Source organism: Chamaea fasciata, unplaced genomic scaffold (assembly GCF_029207755.1).
Source record: "Chamaea fasciata isolate MVZ Bird 193981 ecotype frontalis unplaced genomic scaffold, bChaFas1.0.hap1 SCAF_7, whole genome shotgun sequence".
Lineage (NCBI taxonomy): Eukaryota > Metazoa > Chordata > Aves > Passeriformes > Sylviidae > Chamaea > Chamaea fasciata.
Window position 1 is genome coordinate 58,811,764 of NW_027094092.1, and position 14,755 is coordinate 58,826,518.

General features: G+C 48.9%; 1 protein-coding gene across 1 annotated transcript; it reads left to right on the plus strand.

Moving 5' to 3' along the window:
• Positions 1–1,042: 1,042 nt before the first annotated feature.
• On the plus strand, positions 1,043–10,254 carry CCDC198 (coiled-coil domain containing 198). The gene is made up of 6 exons (XM_066186951.1): positions 1,043–1,307; positions 4,438–4,514; positions 7,239–7,325; positions 8,360–8,458; positions 8,855–9,020; positions 9,688–10,254. The coding sequence occupies exons 1-6, from the start codon at positions 1,118–1,120 to the stop codon at positions 9,930–9,932; spliced, it is 864 nt and encodes a 287-aa protein (XP_066043048.1). The 5' UTR covers positions 1,043–1,117; the 3' UTR covers positions 9,933–10,254.
• Positions 10,255–14,755: the final 4,501 nt, after the last annotated feature.

The window sequence follows — 14,755 nt, forward strand, 5'->3', positions numbered from 1 at the left end:
GGGGATTGGGGAGTGTGGGGAGCAGAGGGACCCTGTCGGGACTTTGGCAGCACCGGAGTAAAACAGCAGATAAAGCCCCATGGGCTTGAACATCCACATGGGTTTCCACAGCTCCCACACATCCATCATTGCATTTAATTCATTACTTCCCCAAGCTGCTTAACAGGAATGACCTGTTCTCAGCAGGGGAAGGGTAATGAAAAAGGAAAAATAGACAACAAGCATTGAGAAACTCGGGAGGGAAAGCAGGGTGTTGATTTGACATTTCCATATGAAAAGAGGAAGGAAAAGAATTACAGGCTGTGTTGCTCTGCTCTCTTGTGCCCTGTGTGACCTGGGAAAAGCAAAGTCATGAGAGATGTTGGTGCTTTGTGGCTGGAAACATGAATTGGTTGGGTTGTTCCAGGGATTAATATTTTCTTCTAGGAGCAACCTAGTCTAGTGGAAGGTGTCCCTGCCCATGGCAGAGGGGTGGAACTAGAAGATCATTAAGGTCCTTTCCAACCCAAACCTTTCTACGATCCTATGATTTTATGAACCATCAAATATGACTCACTTTGACCAATATTCCCAGTCAGCTTTGTCCTAAAGCTGCGTTTTTTTTCAGCAGTGCCCCCAGCCAGCAGTAGCAAAGGTGGGGTTAACTCCTGGGCCAGGCTTTAATCCCAGGCTGCTTCTCCCATGCAGGATGGGAGACACTTCAACCCTTCTGGTGCTCCAGGGATTGAATTTCCTTCCAAAACCCGAAGATTTAGCAAAGGAGCTGCTTGAAGAAATACCTGCAGGCCAGCTGAGGTGGTGGCCCTGGTTGAAAATCAGGTTGTTTTCAAATGAGAAAAATCAGAATGTTTTTAATTGCAGGTGAAAATAAACCTTCTCCAGGGCTTGGCACTGGCTCCCAAGCTGCTTTCCCCTCCTCTGTCAGCAGCAGCCGCCTCTCATCCCTGCAGGGGAATGGCTGGGATGGGTCAATGTTTAACCCAGCTGGGAAGGACATCTGTGAGAGCAGGCAGGGAGCTGCCTCGGCTCTGAGCTGCTCACAAAGATCCCTCGCCACGCACGGGGGGACAGTGCATGAGGGGTTTTCCTTCTCCCCTCAGAGCTCTGGCTCTGCAGGATGGGCCTGAGCCCCTCCAAGGCACACCCCAAGGTGACCAGGGTGGCCCCAGTGCCCAGCCAGGGGGATGTGCCTGCCCTGACTGCCCTGCACGGGCTCCCAGGAGGGCCAGGACAGCCCTGGGGAAAGCCCATCTTCCACCTGGAGCTTCCACCTCTGCGGGAGACCTGGTACGGGAGAGCCTCTGCAGGTGAGGGCTGGAATACTGTGGATTTTGTGAACCTGGGGCTCACTGGGGCTGTGGGTTTGCTGGCTGTGGTGTGGGGTGGGTGTAGGGCTGTGCTGTTCTGCATCAGCAGCTTTGTGCCATTTTTGCCATTGCCAGGATGCTTTAGCTTTGGGAAAACTCTTTTTCCCCCCCCTCCCACTGTTTTGGGAAGCGTCTCACTCAGCAGAGCCCAGATCCCAGCTCCTTGTTCTCATCACTCACCCCCGTGCAAACAGCTCAGCATCACCCTGGCACCCACCTGTGCCCAGGCAAGCCCTTGTTCACCCTGTGAGTCCCATCACAGCCCTGTCCTGCCCACCTGCCCCTGTCAGGCACATCGCTGCCCTAATCAGAGTTAAATTCTGGGCAGGTAAAACTCAGCGCTGGAAATAATGACAAATTTTCCAAGCCAGGAGCAGAGGAAGGCAGACAACCTGGCTGTGTGTGCTTCCCTACAGGCAGCCTCTTCCCACAGCCTTTAAACTCCATCCACACCCAAATCCTTCCCAGAGGTTTGCATCCATCTGCAAGAGGATGTGCAGCTCTCCACCATGAGCTGGATGCTGACAAATGCTTCCCACAGCTGCAGGAGAAACATCCATGAAAACCAATGGGGTGTGAGGGAGGGCGAGGCAGAGGGAGGAGGATCTGCACCCCTAGCATCCCCCTTTCCGCTTTGCCATTCCCAAAAATCAATTTCTGACCCACACCAAGCGGTGTTAAGCACTGCTGCTTCACCAGAGGCTGGATATTTCCTCCAGGATCATTCATCAGGTGGCATCAGGAAGCAGTGAAAGCAAATAAACCTCTGGGGTGATAGCAGTGACATTCCCAGTACTAAGGTTTTGGGGAGAATACAGATCAGGTCTTGCTGTAGAAGAGCAGGTTTTAAGTACTCCATGAGAGCAAGAACAACTAAATGTTCCTGTTCTGGAAAATTATCACTGGGCATTTAACAAATGCGTGTTTAAAAAGTGTGTATTTTATAAAAAATGTAATAAATAATCTTCCACTACTTTCAATTTTCAGAAACAAGAAAAGTATGCTCAGGAGGACTTGAGGAAAGTATTAGCTTGAGCTGCTGCCTAAATAAGCAAAGCCTCTGAGAGAACAGGTTTTATTTGGTTTACGAGGGTTCAGCTTGGCTTATTTTAAATCCAGATTCCCCCAGAGGAGAGGATCTGCTGCTGCTGAAGTGTAAGGGTGAAAAAGAGGAGAACAGGAGTCACAAGGATGGGGCTTGGTGATGCTCCCTGCTCTGAGGGGAGCAGATCTGGGGACTGTATCTGTATCTGTATTCTGTATCTGCAGAGGATAAGGGCAAATATCCTACAAGCCACATGCATGGATAGGATGGGAGGGAAAAATTAAAAACAACCCCAAATACACACAGCACAAACCATCAAACTCCATAAGGGAGAAATAACTTCCTCAAAGCCATACCCTTCACCAGGACAAGCTTCTCTTAAGTCACAGCCACTTCCCTGTGTCGTGTCCCTGTCCCCATCTCCATGGGCCACTTCCTTACCCTTTTCCTTTCCCCTCAGAAATTCCCTACACTCTCGCTAGCCTGCAGATAGAGGCAATACTCCATAACCCCCTTTTTTCTCTAGCAAGCTGCTATTTCACCACGTTGCTCCCTGCAGGTGAGGTTTGATTCCAGAGGAGCCTCCTGTGCTGGAAATTTTCCCTTCAGGCTCCCATTCCTGCATGTGTGGAGCAGCCACAGCTGCTTCACTCAGTGGTTAAACATTGCCAGGGCTCTGCAGGGCCCAGCAAACATTTACCTGATGGAGTCACCACCTCCCACATCCCAGAACCCTCACAGGAGGAAGAAATTCCTCCCTGTGAGGGTGGGGAGGCTCTGGCACAGGGTTCCCACAGAGGCTGTGGCTGCCCCTGGATCCCTGGAAGTGTCCAGGTGTTCCAAGAATGGGGCTTGGAGCAACCCAGGATAGTGGAAAGTGACCCCGCCCATGGCAGTGGTTTGAATAAAAAGATCTTTAGGGTCACTTCCAACTCAAACCATTCCATGATTCTGTGGTTGTCTTCTCTCTCTTCTCCAAGAGCCCAGCCTGGTGATCTTCCATGAGATTCAAGGAAGTCCCCCATAAACTGACCTCCAAAATACTATTTTTCTTGTTCTTAACTATGACTACTAAATTTGGCATCAGCTGTAATGTTCTTCCTACACTTTATCCCCAACTCTCCTCCCCTGTTACCTCCTCAGGGCTCCCACCCTGCAGGAGCAGGAGCTGCTCAGCCACACCTCACCTAACTCCATGTATAAAATGTCATTTCAACACACCAGGACAGTCTTTTGGGGTGACTAGGTATAAATAGCGATAAACACATAAACTGTTGTGTGAAAGAAATAACTTCCTGCACATGCAAGTATTTATTTGTGCCAGAAAAGAGCAAAAGGGGCAGTGGTGTCCACCTGAGGGCAGAAGCACAGAGCAAACCCGAGCCTGGATCCCATCCAGGCCTCAGAGAAAGCTCTGCTTTAATAACGGGATCACTGGTGTGCAACACGTTCTTGTGGGATTTCCAGGGTCTGGGAGTGCACCACTCCCCTGAGCACAGCACTCTCACTCCTGCTGCTGCAGCCCAGCTCTGCCACAGTCAGTAAATCAGCCAGAGGTATTGCTCAATCCCACCAAAAAATAACAATAATCAAGTTTCAGGGGCTGAGCAGCAGGGAAAGACCCAAACTGCACCCTGTGCCTGACTTTAGCAGGGCAGGCAGTGGGAAGGCAGCAGGGATCAGGGATTTCTTGGCCAGCTGATGCTTACAGGGCATGGGAGGAGAAGAGTCCCTTGATCACCCAAATTCCAGGGGCTGGGAGAGGCCGCAGGAGACACAAGGCTGATGATGGTCATATTTAGGGGCATGAGTAGTTGTAGAGGGAAGCTGGAGAGGTATTTGTTAGACATCACAGGCACAGCTACACTCACTTTACTCCTGCAGCCAACAGAATATTCCATGTGTTACTGGAATGCACAGACAGGGACACGACAACTGCAAACAGGGCACAAAGCTGCTGCTGAGTGCACCTAAGCAGCTGATGACCACCCAGAAGTAACTTCATCCATTTCTTTAACCTTTAAGGGCCCCTCTCTTTGGACACCATGCCAGGGAAGGATGGAAGCAGCATCATCAAGCAGCACCCACCCCGAAGGCCCCAAGTAAGGCGCGTGTGGGATCTCTCTGGGAGCTGCTCTGGCTGACCCCTCCCTGTGGGCTCTGTGGGGACAGGGGCACATGTCACAGCACCACGGTGGGGAAGGCAAATACCCTACAGCAACACAAGGGGAAAGTCCTGCTTTTGGTGATCAGGAGCTTGTGTGCTCTGGAGACACTCAAGGAGGACAGAGTGGGGCACAGGACCACCCCTGCTGGGATGTCCCACTGTCCTTCAGGGTGTCTGGGTACCTGCAGCCAAATCCTGCTGTTCCCATGGGGCCAGAGTGGCCAAGACAGCCCTTTGCAGGAAGGGTCCAGCTTGCATCATGTGGAGCTGGTTTTGGCTCTTCAGGCCAAGGGCAGCAGCTTCAGGGCAGAGGAGGTAAAGCAGACAGAGCTGGGGTTTTTTTTTTGGTAGGGTGGAAGACACAGCAGTTGTTCTGGCTTTCAGGAATTGCTATTCATGCTCTGTGCCTGCCCAAATTCCCTCAGTTTCCCCATCCTGCACTTCCCAGGTCCATTCCTCCCCAAGGCCCAAACCCCATGACTCTACCTGACCTAACAGTCAAGATTTTTCTCCACGCTTACCTAGGCTGCCCTTACCTAACTAAAGCTCAGAAATATCTTCAAATCTTTATTTCTCCCCCTGAACTTGGCCCTGGTGAGGCCACAGCTCTAATCCAGTGTTCATTCATGGTCATTTCTTCCTAATATCCAACCTGAATCCACCTGTAGCAACCTTTTCTAGTGAAAGGTGTCCCTGCCCATGACTGGGGGGTTGGTCCTTGAAGTCCCTCCCAACCCAAAAATCGCAGGTTTCCACGATTCTGTGAACAGTAAACCCACTGGAGCAAGGATTCCTTGCTTGAGACTTCCTTGCTGCGATTATGATCTTTTAAATACAATAAAGAACAGAAGAGGCAACAAACGGGGTCAGTCAAACCCGCTGCCCTCAGGGCTGTGGCTCTGGGAGACACTGGTGGCTTCAGAGCTCAGAGGTGGCCACCAGCTATGGAATAATGTGTCCCTGGGTTTGGTGGGATGATGCAACAGTGGCACCTGAATTGAGCCCACCTACACCCTGAAAACTGTCATGTGGAATCGCAGTTTCCTTTAGAAACCTCTGGCCAGCACAGAATTTTTAATTATTGATTTTATTTCCGTCACGGCCGTACTTGTGCATTATGGAGACACTCATTGTTAACACTTATTTCAGGACAAAGACTCTGTTAATCCTACCCTATTCTGGTGCTGTTGCTCTTAGGGAGTGTGCACAGCTCCAGCAAAAGCCTTTTTCCTGTGGGAATATTCTCAAAGGCAGCAGAGCAGGATGATGTGACCTTCTCAAGGACTTTAAAGCATTTTTGTCACTGAGTATTTCCAGACAAACACCTGCGACATTCACAAAAACTAAAGGGAAAAGTTATTTTTCCAGCCTGGGACAGAGCTTTAACCAAAAGCCTGAAGCTTGGCTTGCCCAGCAGGGCTGGGTGTTGAGCTGAGGGATTTGGGAGGATTTTTGCCTTCATCCACCCCGTGCTGGTGGCCTCAGTGGCTTCCCAGAGTGATGCCAGCCTGGACCACAGCTTGTGGTGTCACATGCTGCCATCTAGTGCCATTTTTCAGTTTCATATTTTAGCTTTGTGGGATTTTTTTGATGCTGAGAGACGTGCACTTGGCACTGGGGGCTAGTGGGGATTTCTCCCTTTACATGACACTGATTTTTTTTTCTCCCGCATAGATTCAAAATGCCAGCTCAGGGTTCAGTGCGGACAGTCAGAGATGTGTCCCCACTTACTGGACACTTGTTTGTAATCAAGGAGTTAATGGTGTCCCAAATAAAGTATAAGTCAGGTCTTACAGACAAAGTCCTTGATGATGTCCCCTTTCATTTTTACAGAAGCTGCACTGAGTTCCCCTCCTAGAAGGGAACTCTGTGTGGAATCACCACCCTTGAAAGTGTTCAAAAATTGTGTAGATGTGGCACTTAGGGACATGGTTTAATCATGGACCTGGCAGTGCTGGGTTAATGGTTGGGCTTGATGATCTGAGGGGTCTTTTCTAACCTTAGTGATTCTGTGAATACCAAGCCATGGAATGACCCAGCAACACCTCAGAGCTTGGCAGGATTCAAGGAGGCAACTTTGCTCCTTAAGATAAAAATCCATGCTCAGAGCAGCCAGTAGGGCGAGTCTCTGCCTATTTTCACCAGCCACCAGAAAATTAACTTTGTACCATGCACAGTTTTGCAGAGAGAGGTTTTATTTAGGCCAATGTAAAGACTGGCTGGACAGAGGGAATGGTGCTCTAGGTCTCCTCTAATTGGGATCTGCCCTTTGATGACCTGATAGGATTCTTAAGATGAAATTATGACACCTCTGCACGCTCCACCTTGCCATGAAGCAATCTGAACCGTGGTTTGTCTTCACTCTGGTCTTGGATGGAGCTTTGGGCAGTGTTGGGGCTCAAAGAGAAATGCCTGCAGGGATGGAATTACTGCCAAACTTGGGCTTTGCTGCTTGTGCTGCAATGCAAAAGATTTCCCCAGTTTAGCCCACTTCTGAAGGACCAAATGATGCTCATCTCCCTGAGATGCCAAACTCCTTCCTGTATCCTGAGCAGCTGGGCCAGAATTGGAGCTGGAAAAATGTCAAGGTGGTTTCAGATCCGGTTTTATGATCCTGTGGAATGAGCAATGCTAAATATAATAAGTATTGGACTTGCAGAGGCTTGAACCTGCCATCCCTCCACAAGCACTCACTCCTGCAAAGCCCTGGAGTCAGCGAGAAGTGGCTGCAAGCCCAAAATCAAAGGTAAGCACTTGAGTTTGTGCCCTTTCACAGGCCATTCCTGGCTGCAGGTTCCTTTCCCTCACACTTTGGCCTTCCTGAAGGGCAGAAGTTTGTATTTAATCATTGGCTGTGCTCCTGTCCCTGGCTGAGCCCAGGACACTGTGCTGAAATTCTGGCATGTGGGTGAGAGGGTCCAAAATAAGGAGAAAGCTTCCTAATCTCCAGCATGACAGTTCCCTGGATGAGGTGGACCTGCTGAGCCAGGATATTAAATATTTTAGAGGCTGAAAGTATGAGAGGCACGTTTTTAAATTAGTTACTTGAGCACCCATCACTTGCAGTTGGTCAGGAAAAGGGAGAGACTTTCTCGCTCTCCCTGACTGGAGTTTGGAACCAGGTGGGGCTCAGGCTCTGCTCCCAGGGAACAAGAGACAGGACGAGGGGAAGTGGTCTCAACTTGTGTCAGGAGAGGTTTAGATTGGATTTTAAGGAAAATTCCTTCACTGAAAGCATTGTCAGGCATTAGAACAGGCCGCCCAGGGCAGTGGTGGTGTCCCCATCCCCAGAGGGATTTCAAAGCCATGTGGATGTGGCACTTGGGGACATGGGTCAGTGGTGGCCTTGGCAGTGCTGGGGGAACAGTTGGACTCGAAGATTTTAGTCACCTTTTCCAACCTTAACAATTCCACAAGTCTGATTTAAAGGCTGCAAACACTCTGTGCCATAAACACCCCCTGCAGCCCCAAACATGCAAAAGCTGTTCTCCCCTTTGGATCATGAGATTATCTTGGAGAACTGACTCAAGGCAGTAACACCTTGGGGCGCAGAAGCACAAATACATTGTTTTAATGAATTTTTTTCCTCTCCTGCCCCAGAGCTGTGGGATAAACTGCAAGCACAGTGAAAATCTGTGATGAATTCCTGCAAGTTAGCTACACAGGGAGATGCTTGCTGCATTTATCTGGGAGCACCTGAGGGTTTTGTGAGCTGGTGGCTCTTCCTTTCTCTTTCAGAAAGTGCAAGTGTGTTTATTTGCATCCTTAAACACCTCCTAGGTGCTGGAGAAGAGAGGGCAAAGCCTGAATCCCCTCCCTGGCAGGAGGCAGCACTTGCACAAGCTTCAGATGCTGGACTTGACTCGCAAGCGACGAGAGGTAGTGCCAAGATGGATTTGGGGAGGGGATGGCGGTGTCTTTCCCACGGACCAGGGGGCTTCAGACCTCTTGCTGGGAAGGTGAAAGGAAACTTTCCCTGAGTCTTAGGCAGAGGGTTGGTGGGGAGCCTCCCCAGGGCCCCTGTGATCAGTAATTACCTGTGATTTTTCCAACGCTTTGCCCTCATTTGGCCATGACTCACGGAGAAACCAAAAAAATCCCAGTCCCAGTCATGTTCTGTCATGCACCCAGCCTGGCAAATTCCATTTGCTTGGGTTAAACTACTTGTCTGTGCAGTTATTTCCAGGGCCAACCCTGGAATGCTGTGCCACGTCGAGCTATTAAAACCCGTTTGCTCCTCTGCTGCTCGTGTTGACAACTCATTTGCAAACCCAGGCGGAGCTGAAGCGGAATCTCCACAGGGAGTCGAAAATCAATAAGCAAAAAATCAAGGAATTCAGCCCCAAGGATGTCCTTGACACTCCCCAGGGAGGTGACAGCACCAGAAGCCCAGACCCCGTCCTTGCTGAGCACAATCAGTGTTTTCCTGAAGACGACCCTGGTAAGTGGAATAATTTTCCAAGGCAATGCAAAACTCACCAGCCCTCCTAAATGTCAGCAGAGAAGTTTCCCTATGGAAGATGCTTTCACTGCTCCACCTCCTGCAGTGATAAGAAGCAGGTTCAGGGGGGAAGAGGCTGTGTTTGTAGGACAAAGCATTGAAATGCCTCAGGGAGCTCTGGGGTAAATGTGACACTCACTGAGCCCAACCACTTTTTAGGTTTAGGGTTTTTTCCCCGGTGTCCCTAGAGAAGGGGGTAGCGAAGAGGATCTCAGCCACCTCTTCATCCTGACCTGTCCAAGGCATGAGCCCTGTCCTGCTTTGCCTGCACGTGACAACCTTTGGCACAGGCTGAGAATGCATCACCAAGGCTAAAAGTGCTTAAATCAGTGAAAAACCTGACTGAAGGTGAACTTTCACCAGGAGGAGGGGAACAAATTTGCCTTCCTCTTCCCTCGTGGTTCTTCACCTCACCGTGGGGATAAAGCCATATTGCCAGACTTTATGATTTCACCAAATATAATCCTGAGTGTGTTACACCTCACCCTGCCCCAGACATAGGATTTTCCTTACATGCATCCAGCTGTCCATAGCCCTCTCCAGCTCAACCCCAGGTGACTGAGCAGCGCAGAAAAACCATGATATTTTATATTTTTCTCTCCCCTAGGAAACACGTGGGGTGGAGTACTCCCCAGGCAGCCTGACAGGGCTGAACTCTCTCCAGACAGGAAGGGGAAGGTCGACCTGTGGTTCTGCAGGGAGCCACGGAGCAGGGATCTGTTCTGGGACTCCTCCAGCACAGGGTCAGAGGAGTGGGAGAGGGAAGAGAAGATTCACCGCAAACCCACACTGGTGAGGACCAAGACAGAGAGAGTTTCCCTCTTTGATGACTTCTTTGACAGGGATTTCTAGTGGCATTTCTTTGGGGTGTGCCAAAAAGACAAGCCCCAGCTCTGGAGGGGCTGGAATCCTCCCAGATGGATGGGCTGAGGTTGGAGACAGCACTGGCTGTAAGTGGAATTCCTGTGAAAATGGAAAGACATCTGGAAACGAGGAGCTCACTGATGTGGGGTGAATAAAAACCCTCTGGGTTGTGTGGCTGAATCAAAATATCTGGAGAAGAAAGCCTTGGATGGAGCAACAGTGAAAAGGGGGTAGAGAGAGGAGGAGGGGGTTGGCAAAAATAAAACCCAAGCAGAAGCTTGGGAAAATTCTGGGTTAACCTCAAATATTAAATTTCAACTGAAATGAAATGTTTCATTGCCTTTGAGTCACTCAATCTTCCTGTTTAAATTTGGGTTAACCTTTTCTAAACCACAAACCCCAGTTCAAAATGCGAGGTAAAATGATTCATTTAGAAAGTCTTTAAATTAATTTTTTTGGCATTTCTAAAATTCGTCTTTGACTTTTGAGGCTTTTTTTTTTTGTTTGTTTGTTTTTTGTTTTGTTTTGTTTTGTTTTTCTTAATTTCCTCTCCTCCTCTGTCCTGGACACAGAAATATACATCCCTTTTTCAGAAATAACCTCCAGATTTATACATAATCTGAAAATTTTGGCTTTGGTTCACTTTTTTTTTCCCTGTTCAGGGTTCAGTGCTAGGAAGTGAATGATGGAAAGGGAGAAATCTCCATTTCTCCTGCAGACACTCTCCCAGGGATGCTGGTCAAGGCTGCAGCACCCACTAAGAATTTGAACAAGCTGCCCTGTTGGAATCTGTCGTTTCCAAGTATATTGAAAAAGATGATGATATGAAGGTGTCTGATCTATCAAAAACGCTCTTGCAGTTTCCATCTCACATAAACTGTATTTTTTATTAAACTATCTCATTTTCCTTATAAAATAATTTGTTACCTGAGAGGGAACCTCACCCAATTCTCCTGTCTCCTATCTGGTTCTCCCTGGAGGTCCACAAAGGCCACCGGGTTTGTGGATTGAAAGCACTTACATAAAAGGAGATTTCAGTTAAATATCACACAGTTATTTTAATGTGGCAAACTGGATTAGTAGGGGACTGGTGAAACACAAGGCAGGGAGAGATTTCACCATCAGCCCTGGCCCTGGGGAAGAGACAGGTCTGATTGCCAGCATCAGTTTTGCCTCTGTTTGAAGCTGCAGAGATGACAAAGGGTATTCACTCTTCCTTGTGCCTCCTGCTTGTCTCCCTCCCTTCCCACTTGGTCTTTCTAGAACTACCAGGGGGCAAAACATCTTTGGATCAGCTCCTTGCTGCAGGGCAGGGACTCCAAATGTAAAAAATATCATCATCCCAGCCACTTTCAGCTGAAAACCTGATCCTTTCGTTTTTCAAGCCAGAACTCCCAGAATAACAAGGTCTGGAGTCAGTTCTCAGTTACCCAGGATGAGCAGGGCTTGGGCAGCTGGGGACAGATGAAGCTTGTCCTGCATCACTGTCCCAAACCTGTGCTCCCTCCCACAAAGCTGTTGTGATGTGTCTGCACTGCACCCTCAGATTCCTGATTTACACAGCCAGGAAAAGAGCAGGAGACACATTTTTACACTTATTTAAGGGAATGAGACACGCGTAGCTGACTCACTTTCACCAGTATTTATCTTCATGGAAAATCCCAGGCAGAGCAGGAGTTGGAAATCACAGTCAAAGCCCCAAATCAATCTGGAGCCTCCAGCCAAGATGCCCAGACTGAGCTGCTCTGTCCTGATTTCACCTGCTTTTGACATCCCTAAATGTATGGCCCATTACAGAATGTCTACATGCTCCGTGGGTAAAATTGCACTTTGGAAAAAGCCCACACACCATGTGGGATTTCACCAGAAAAACACAAAAACAAACCCCAGCACAGGGAAGGAAGAAGAGGAGGAATCATTTTAATGAGAAGGAGAGCTGCTCATGGCTAATGAGTCCATGTCTGGAGCCTGTGTTTTAAAAATGCCTCAAGAACTTTAGTGATGAACACAGTCATCCTGTGTGAGCCGCAAATATCGTGAGAGCTTCAAACTCAGTGTTGAGGGTGTGCTGAAAAGGTCAATGATTTAATGGGCTGGAACAATTAATCTGGCACTTGTCTATACACCTGTTCTCTTAATGATGTGACACATCTCCCTTCTGTGTTCCCATCTGTCAACAATTAAGCTATAATTGGTGGAAATGCAATTTATCTCAGACAGAGCTGATAAGTTTTCCAATAATCGTGTTGCCAGCCTTGAGGAAGAGTGCTGCCCACGGATAAGTGTCTGTGGACCACTCAATCCATAGCAGAGACTGCAGAGAAGACTCTGAGCATTAATTTATCAATCTACAGTGTGCAAAATTTGCTCTTACAGAAGTGATAAAATCAGCAAACTTACTCCCATCACAGAGGGAATGGCTTCCCACTGCCAGAGAGCAGTGTGAGGTGGGATATTGGGAAGAATTCCTGACTCTGAGGGTGGAGAGACCCTGGCACAGGATGCCCAGAGAAGCTGTGCCTGCCCCTGGATCCCTGGAAGTGTCCAAGGCCAGGCTGGACAGGGCTTGAAGCAGTCTGGGACAGTGGAGGTGTCCCTGCCCATGGAAGGGACTGGATGGTCTTTAGGGTCCCTTCCAACCCATTCTGTGAGTCTATGAAATACTTCTGCTGCTCAAGACTGTCTGACTGTGCTGTTCTTGATTGTATTAAACCATCACAACCTGCAGAGAGGCAGGTGGCATCTCATCCTCTGTTTTCTAACATCCTTCCAGACGCTGGAAATGAAAATATTTTCTTCATTACTAAAGGTGAAACAGACTTTTCTATAAACTGCAGAAGATGGGAGGAAAAAAAAACAAACACAAAAACAACCCCAGTCAAGCTCCCACAATGTGTGTTCAGCAATGGGGGCTTTGGAGAGAGGCTTTCATTTCCCAGTTCCAAAAGCTGGAATCATTTGAAGGCTGAGCCATTGCGGCCAGCTCTAGAGAGGACACAACTTGCCACCCACCATATCTGAGCACACAGAGATCCAACCCAGTCACACCCCACAGAAACCAGAGTCTGTGTTTAGCAGAGCCCCCTCAGCACCCTGTGCCTCGCTGGGCTAAAAATGTGTTTCTGTGGTTATCCCACACTACCCAAAGCTTTAAGGGAAGGGTGGACCTTTCCTGCTGATCTCCACACAGGAGCTGTGCTGGGGCAGGAACTGCTCAGCCCAGATTCAGCACCTTCAGAGAATTCAGATTTATCATTCTTCACCAAAACAGCAAAGAACGGAGATTCTACAGTTAATGATGTGGGTATGGATAGCAGCAAATGGTATAGCCCAGGAGATGTAGGTCAGATAGATCCCTGCCCCAAAGGACATTCGATCTCCCCAGGGAAAAGGTTATAGGATGTTTTTGTTGGTACAAACATGGCCGGAGCAAACCAAGTTCTTCCAGCTCAGGATTAGCTGAGCTGGTTTTGCTGAAATGTTAAATCAAAATGATAATTTTGATGATCATGCTCAGCCTGAAGTTAGCACCAGCCTGGCACAATCATTAGCAATTAAATGTACAATTTATCAGAGGAAATGTCAATGAACAGTGCTTCTGTATTCAAAAAATGAGCCGGGCTTGCTGTAACACCTCTGGTACCGTTCTTGAGAAAAAAAAAATTAATTACACTTTGCAAAGAGAGGTGTTAGGTAAATAAAGCTGAACAAAGCCACACTGTAACTGGATCTTACTGCCTAGTCTGGATTAATGGGATTTTCTAATCTCCCTGGGCTCAGTCCCACCTGGTGCTCAGAGCACTTGACCTCCTCAGGAATGCGAGTCTTCAGCATCATACAACATCCTCCTTCCCCGACGCACAGAGGCATCCAAAAGCAGGGAAAACCCCATCATCTGAGCCACAGGGGTACACCCAGCAACCTTATAAAACCCTTTATCTGCCCTGCCTCCCTGGAAGGTGTGTGACAGGCGGCTGGGATTGCTTCAATCTGCTTACACAAAGCTGCAGAGAAAAGCCCCCAAGAACAGCGACTTGAGCAGCTCCGTTTCAGGCTGTACACGAAGATTAAAGTCTTATCACCAGCTTGAAAAAAATACCAGGCGTGGCAGGTTCTTGTTTGCCTCACCAGGTATCCTCAGACTGCTCTGCGGCAGCGCAGCCCCAAACCTGCTGCTTTCCCACGTCCTCACAGTTTCTAGTTGTCTTTAAATAATTCCTGAGCCAGGTCAAGCAATGGCACAAGGGTCCTCTGATGAATTTAGAGGAAGGAGGCAGCTCCTGTTTGTCTCTGAGCCTCTTCACCTGTTCCTGGTGCTGCATTCTGAGATGCCTCTCCCTCGCAGCAGTGCAGGTGCAGGGATCTCTGTCCCAATGGGAACAAAATCCATCTCCACTGATTCCACAGGGCTGCCCACAGACCCCCCGGCTCTTGAAAGAGGTAGGAAAAACGTTTCTTCCCTGCTTAGCACAAGGGTTGTAGCTTTTTGCCACCTACTGACACGTTGTGGGAACAGCGAATTCCTGCAGGAAGGCTCAGTCCTGCCCTGGCTCTGGCTGAGGGACACGAAAATAAAACCAGGAGTGAACGGCGCTCTTGGAGCACTGTCAGGAGAGCAACACTTATCCCACAGAATCTTGTGGCATCCTGGGCCGGAAGGGACTCACAAGCATCATCACATCCAACTCCTGGCCCTGCACAGGCACCCCAACAATCCCACCTTGTCCCTGGGAGCATTGTACGAGCACTCCTGGAGCTCTGGCAGCTTTGGGGCTGTGACTATTCCCTGGGGAGCCTGGGCAGTGCCCAGC

Excerpts from the sequence above, each read along its gene's own strand:
- CCDC198 (XM_066186951.1), top strand. The coding sequence starts at position 1,118 with ATGGGCCTGAGCCCCTCCAAGGCACACCCCAAGGTGACCAGGGTGGCC. Across the intron at positions 1,308-4,437 it reads GTACGGGAGAGCCTCTGCAG|GGCCCCTCTCTTTGGACACC; the intron begins GTGAGGGCTGGA and ends TTAACCTTTAAG. Across the intron at positions 8,459-8,854 it reads TGACTCGCAAGCGACGAGAG|GCGGAGCTGAAGCGGAATCT; the intron begins GTAGTGCCAAGA and ends TTGCAAACCCAG.